Genomic DNA, 6,271 nt, shown 5'->3' with positions numbered 1-6,271 from the left:
CTTCCACCTTGTGGCTCAAATGATTAAATGGGGTATCCCTGCCGATTGTAACCAGCTGACAGAAGAAAATGAGACCAGAAGAAAGGACTAAATTTTTCTACTGTTGTTATAACAAAGTATTACAAACTTAGGAACGTAATGCCACACAATTGTATTCTATTACAATTCTGGAGGCAGAGATGTGGAATGGACTAAAAAGAAAATGAAGTTATTTTCCTTTTGGAGGTTCCAGGAAAGAGTTTGTTTTCTGTCTTCGTTCATGGCTCTCATCTATCCAGAAGGAGAACAGTAGCTAATCAAATTGTTCACAAATCAGTCTGACACTCTTTCGACTGTTTCTTTTAGTTCAGACGCTCATGATCATACTAGACTTCTGCTCTTCATATTGATAAAGATCACCTCACCGGGGTCTGGGAATGGCTCGGTGAGTCAAAGTGCTTACTTTCAGATTTAATTTCCTCTTTCCAGTTTCTTAGCTTTTCTTTTCTTTCTTTCTCTTCCTTCCTTCTTTCTTCCTTCCTCTTTTTAATGTATAGGTATTGAGGCTTTTATCTTAACAAGTGTTCTTTTCTTTGTGTGTGGGTCTACGTGAGCATATATGTATGTGTGTTTCCATGTGAATGCAGGCACATTCTGCACATGTGGAGGTCAAAGGGTAACCTTGGGTATCAGTCCTATTCAACCTTTGTGAGACAGTATCTCTGCTGACTTTCTGTTTTCTGTGCCAGGCTAGCTGCCCTGCAAGTTTCTGGGGACTCTGTCTCCACTTCCCATCTGCCAGTCGGAGCACGGGGTTATAGGCCTTTGCACTAATGTGCCCTGCTATTCATGTGGGGTCAGGTTCTCATGTTTCCCTGGCAAAACTGCCTACCCACTGAGCCATCTCTCTAGCCTCCATATTTTGTTTTCTACTTTAACACTTTGTTACAATCAAAGAACCCGCCTTTAGGATTTCTTTAAGTATCTATTTTCCTTGATAGTCCAATATAGCCACTTTTAGAAATGTCCTAACAGTGCCACCACCCCATGGGCCAAACATTCAAACATGTTAGTGTTTGGAGGCCTAACCTATGCCAGTGACCATACTTTGCTTATGTGTAAAGTGCTAAAATTTATCAAATGTTAAGATTTGTCTTTTTAATTAGGTTGCTATGACCTTTTTCTTATTTTTAAGTCATGGCAGGGAAGGCCTGGCAGCAGATCATCATGCTGGCCTGGCAGCAGTTAGGAAGCAGTGATCACCTTTTACCTGCGCACAGGAAACAAAACCGGCTATAAACCCATAAAGCGCACCTTGAGTGACATGCTTCCTCCCAAAGGAGGAGGGACCATAAGCTGGAGACCGAGTGTTCAAACACATGAGCATGTGGGCACATCTCACAAAATCGGAATCTTAGAAAAGTGCAGCAGCAACATGAACTTTATTCTTTTACAACAGTGGTATGACTGCTTACAGACTTTGCTTACAGACTTTGTTTACAGACTTTGAAAGAACTAGCTACAATAGGTAACTAAGAATAAAGCAACGAAAGTAGACAGGGAACACCAATACTAGGTCTAACAAGCTTTGGTCTAAGTATGATGCTAACACAGCATAATAAAGAGAAAAGACTAGACACTGATTATGCCCCAGTTCAGCGAGAGCCCCTGGAGTCCCACTGCACTTGCGGCAGGGATACGTGATCTAACTAAGTACACATCTCTGCAATACTACAGAAGTGGAACAGCTCCCCTCTGCTCCGTCATCCTTTGTCAATTTCCAAACTCTTTAATTTTGTATTTGGGCACTTAACGGATTCAAATTAGTGTATTCAACATAACCATATCAGTCCTGTCAAAACCAGAAAGCTAAATGTTATGTGGACAAATGTAAACATTATTAATGCACATTTCCTACATGCGCATGTTATTTACAGAAACACGTTTACATTAGTTGGAATACTATAGTAGGCAACAGATACATAATATTCACATTAAAAGCTAACATATATGCATATATGTTATATTTATGGAAAGGATAGCTTATACTGTTCATTTTAAACTGAGGTAAAGAGAAATTGATCCTTCAAAAATAACAACCTTATAAAATAATCTAGTCAGCAAAAATTTAGTTTTGTAATTGAATAAATTATTGTCATTAAGAGATTTAGGATTATTCTTGTGACTATTTCAGAAGCATGAGAAGGCATCATAAGGGAGGCACAGGAATGGGCCATCATCCAAAGGAATGAACTGTTGAGCCCAGCAAACTGCATTTCTTCTAGAATTAACATATTTCTCAGAAAAAACTACACCAACCACAAAAGCTGCAGATAGAAGGGTTACACTCTAGGAGACTTGCAGGCCAGTTATGAACATCTGCTCCAACAGACAGGCATCACAGCAACCAGACCCAGGAACACAGAGCACAACGCTCACAGGTCAGAAGGCACGCCCTGAAGGCTAGACGCCACTGGATGGAGAATGAAAAGCCTACTAGTGTGGCAAAGTCCTCCATGCCGCTGATCTGAGGCTTAAAACAATTTTGAAATCATTCCTTTAAGTCTTTGTACACAAAACCAAATAATTCTTTCTTAGTGCTTAAAGGGTTTCTCATTATCATTTGACCCTTGGGAAAGATTTAAAAATCCCACAACAGAGATGAGAGAAGATCAATGTTCCTGCAGTCCCAGGACTCGGAAGCACCACACTTCTGGCTCACCTCAGCGAGAGGAGGGCAGGGAAGGCTCCTGCGGGACAGGGCTCACTGCAGACACCAGGCTGCTTCGCTGGCCCTGCTTCTCTCTCTGTGGCGAGCCAGGGTCACTCCTGCAATGCTCTCCCTCGCTAGCACTGTCCCATTCTCCTGGCCTGGCCTGCTGGTCCTGAGGAGAGCTTTCACAGGCCTTGTGTGCAGGAACAGCTCCTTTCCGCTGGGGTAAGATTGTAAAAAAGGCCTCTTGCCAGTCTCTTGTTTCCAAGAACTCCAGGATAATTTCAAACACTGCAACAAGGACAAATCCAGACACTCCTTAGTCAAGGTCACCAAGATGCTGAAATTGTCCTGTAATGCGACCCTTGCGCTGAGTGCTGACTTGTTCTAATCACACAAGTTCACATCTCCTCCTTTTGGCTACCAGGGACAAACTGCCCCACAGCTCTCCAGCCTTTACGTCCTTTCCAGCTTTTCCTCAGCCAGCTCTCAGGCCTCAGCAACTTACAAGCCTCAGTCAGCTGTCCGTGATAATCACGACAAGGCCTCTTGGGTTCCATCGCGCCCTTCATCAGTGTTCCTTCTTCATCTCTCATGACTAACTTACAGCTAGGACACAGAAGGAGCACGCAGCCACATTTCTTCTGTCATCCCCACAAGGCCACGCTGAGGACCCCTTTGCCTACTTTCTGCTTCTGCTTTCACATCAGCAGAAGAAAACCAATTCTGTCCCTACGCTCACAACACTGCAAGAAAGCCTTCCTGGTTATTTTGCAGAAAAGAAATTTCTACTAGGTACCAAAGGTTTTATTTTGTTCCTTGAATAAGACTTTCATTTCCCTATTTCCATAAAGCCTGCTATATAAAAGTATTTAGGATTACATACATTTCCTTAAAAAATTAAATAAAGGAGCCAGGGAATGGCTACTCTTACAGAGGCCTGGGGCTCAGTTCTTCCCATGCACATGGCTGCTCACAATGGCCTGGACTCCAGTTCCTGGCATCCAGTTCCCTCTCTGGCCTCCACAGGCACCAAGCATGACCTGGTGCACATACATACATGCAGGAAAAACACCCATAGCCACACAATACAAAAACATCTTTAAAAAATTAAGGCTGGGTAGCTTGGTGGTGTATGCGTTTAATCCCAACATTTAGGAGGGAGGCAGAGGCAGGTGAATTTCTCTGAGTTCAAGGCCAACCTGGTCTACATTGTCAAACTCTGTCTCAAAAATTTTTTAAATTATAATTTAAATAAATAATACTTAAGACCAATTATACTAAGCAGTGGCATCCTACAATGTTATTCATGACACCTGTGAATTCTGAGATTCACCGGAGAAAAACAATTCCACCATTTTGGGCCATATTTAAAGCAAGCTTTATTAAATAGTAAATACTGAACAAGAGACAGACTTTGGTCAGGACCATTCTCTGGAGTTTCCCGGCTGAGAATGGCCTTGAGCCATGTGTTGAAGGGTTTATAAGGACAAACCTACAGCACACAGTACTTACCCATAAGGCTTTGCTATCTTCCAACAACTACAATTCCCAGGAGTCCAGAAAGTTAGCTAGTTCCTGGGCAGGTGGGGCTTCAAATTAAAATTACTCAACAGTGGGGGAATGATTAAATGATTATCTATTTAGAGGATGGAATATCACATAGTCACTAAAAAGCAATCACATGGAAATTACAATGCAGTGAAGAATAGGTATCCAGATTAGTAGCTGACAGACCCCGCCACAGGGAAAGGGCTGGGAGGAAACACACCTGAAAGTGCACAACAAGTACCCTGAGTCATGAGATCATAGCTAATTGTTTCATACTTTGTAAATTTTCACAAAGTCTAAAGCATTCACTTTTATTTCAAATAAATGATGTCTCTATTTGTCCAAATCTGCACTGTGCTGCCTCTTTCACAGTGCCCACATAGCCCACTTCAGTCACTTCTCTAGCTTACCATGATTAACTGCCAGGACTTTTCGACTGTTCATCTTCACAAAATCTGCTAGAGGGAGCTGTGCATGTTCAATTCCATAACTGGATGCTTGTTTAAAAGTCAGTCCCTGAAAATAAAGACATGGGGACTCAGGTGTTGTACAGTCTGGAAGAATATAGACCTTTTTCAGAAAGGACTTTAGTGCAGAAAACATAAGAACATATGTTTTAAGCCCTCACAGGAGGAGCATTTACAGCCTTTGCTTAAGCACCTCACTTCACAGAGGTGAAGAAATTACATTCCCAGCAGGTAGAAATCTATTTCATGGCAGAACAAGGAAGTCCTGCTGGATTGGCTTTCTGATTACTCTCTTTCCCATCACCTAGCCCCTTTCTCTCAGGGTTACACACTCCAGCTGAATGTGAGAGGAGCACCATCTTTCTTCCTGTGGGAGTAAAGTATGTCAGCGTCTGGGTTACCTGGGTGACTGATGGAAGAGAAACACTACAGGGTGCACCGAGGCTTCTCAGCAGCAGGGTGATCAACTTCTCAAGGTCTGAACACAGGCAGCTTCAAGCTCTTTATTGTTACACAAAAGGCGGGCTAGCACGTACACCAAAACCTCACATCTGATCTAGGGGTTGTCTGAAGGAACCATTACCTAAGCAATTCTCAGCCATACTTGCGGGTTTGCCAGGCCTGTCAGGACTAAATTATGCAAAGGCTCTGAGAGTCCTTCAAAAGAACAGCCCCATAATATCTCAGATAACAGTCAGTGACTATTTACAAAAGGCTACTTCAAAGCCTAGGTGCCATCACTCCAGAATCCATGCCAGACACAATGACTCTGCTACAAAGATATATAAAGGAAATTCAGAAAAGCCAGGCGCAGTGGCGCACACCTGCAATCCCAGCACTCAGGGAGGCAGAGGCAGATGGATCTCTGTGAGTCGGAGGCCACCCTGGTCTACAAAGTGAGTCCAGGACAGCCAAGGCTACACAGAGAAACCCTGTCTCAAATCCCACTCCACCCCCCAAAAAGAGAGAAATTCAGTTTCGATTGTACACCAAGACATAAAAATGGCAATGAAATGAAATCCTGAGGGAAAAGTATTTCAACTGTCCTTATGCTCTATTTTTCCCTTTCAATAACCTAAAAGACTGTTAGATAGAGGTTTTATATTTTTCTCAAACTTCAAATGCTTGAAATCTGTGTTTATCCCAGCGGAAAACTCTCATAAGACTGTCCAGGAAGTGTAAGCATTTAGCATATGTGGGCGTAAAAGACGGGAGAGCCAGGGGCTTGCGGAATAGACGTGTTTTATTAGAGAAACAGACACAACCTGAGCAGAGAATCTGTTCATGCATAAATTATAAACTAGAATTTTCTACTGAGAACAACAGAAAGGCTAAACAACACTCTGACGAGGGTCCTGTAAATGCTCTAAAGTTGCTCATCCAGTGCTTAGCCACACCTGACAACTTCGAGATTACAATTAAAAAAAAAAATCCAATTTCTCAGCAGAGCTCCAGAGCCATGCAGCCACCATGGACAGGCAGATATGGTCCTCTATGACATGGCAGAAAGTCTATGTACACACTGTGCTGGAGAATAAACACTCCCTTCATATATTGTACT

At 42.7% G+C, this 6,271-nt stretch overlaps 1 protein-coding gene across 4 annotated transcripts in view; it reads right to left on the bottom strand.

Moving 5' to 3' along the window:
* The window catches only part of TRMT10A (tRNA methyltransferase 10A), a gene marked incomplete at its 5' end in the record, with an annotated part of 32,776 nt that overhangs the window by 21,234 nt on the left and 5,271 nt on the right, over positions 1-6,271 (bottom strand). For 3 of the 4 annotated variants that reach the window (XR_014774640.1, XM_084757481.1, XM_084757482.1), the window contains one exon: positions 4,654-4,759. Coding sequence is in view for 3 of the 4 variants with exons in the window: in XM_084757481.1 (XP_084613607.1) it covers positions 4,654-4,759 (106 nt within the window). Of the gene's footprint in view, positions 1-1,404; positions 2,984-4,653; positions 4,760-6,271 lie in introns of those variants that run through there. The other variant, XM_084757480.1, reaches the window with a different exon arrangement.

Source organism: Acomys minous (assembly GCF_964271855.1).
Source record: "Acomys minous genome assembly, chromosome: 14".
NCBI classification, from domain to species: domain Eukaryota; kingdom Metazoa; phylum Chordata; class Mammalia; order Rodentia; family Muridae; genus Acomys; species Acomys minous.
The sequence above is the reverse complement of the archived record's forward strand: the minus strand, read 5'-3'. Positions and strand labels throughout refer to the sequence as shown.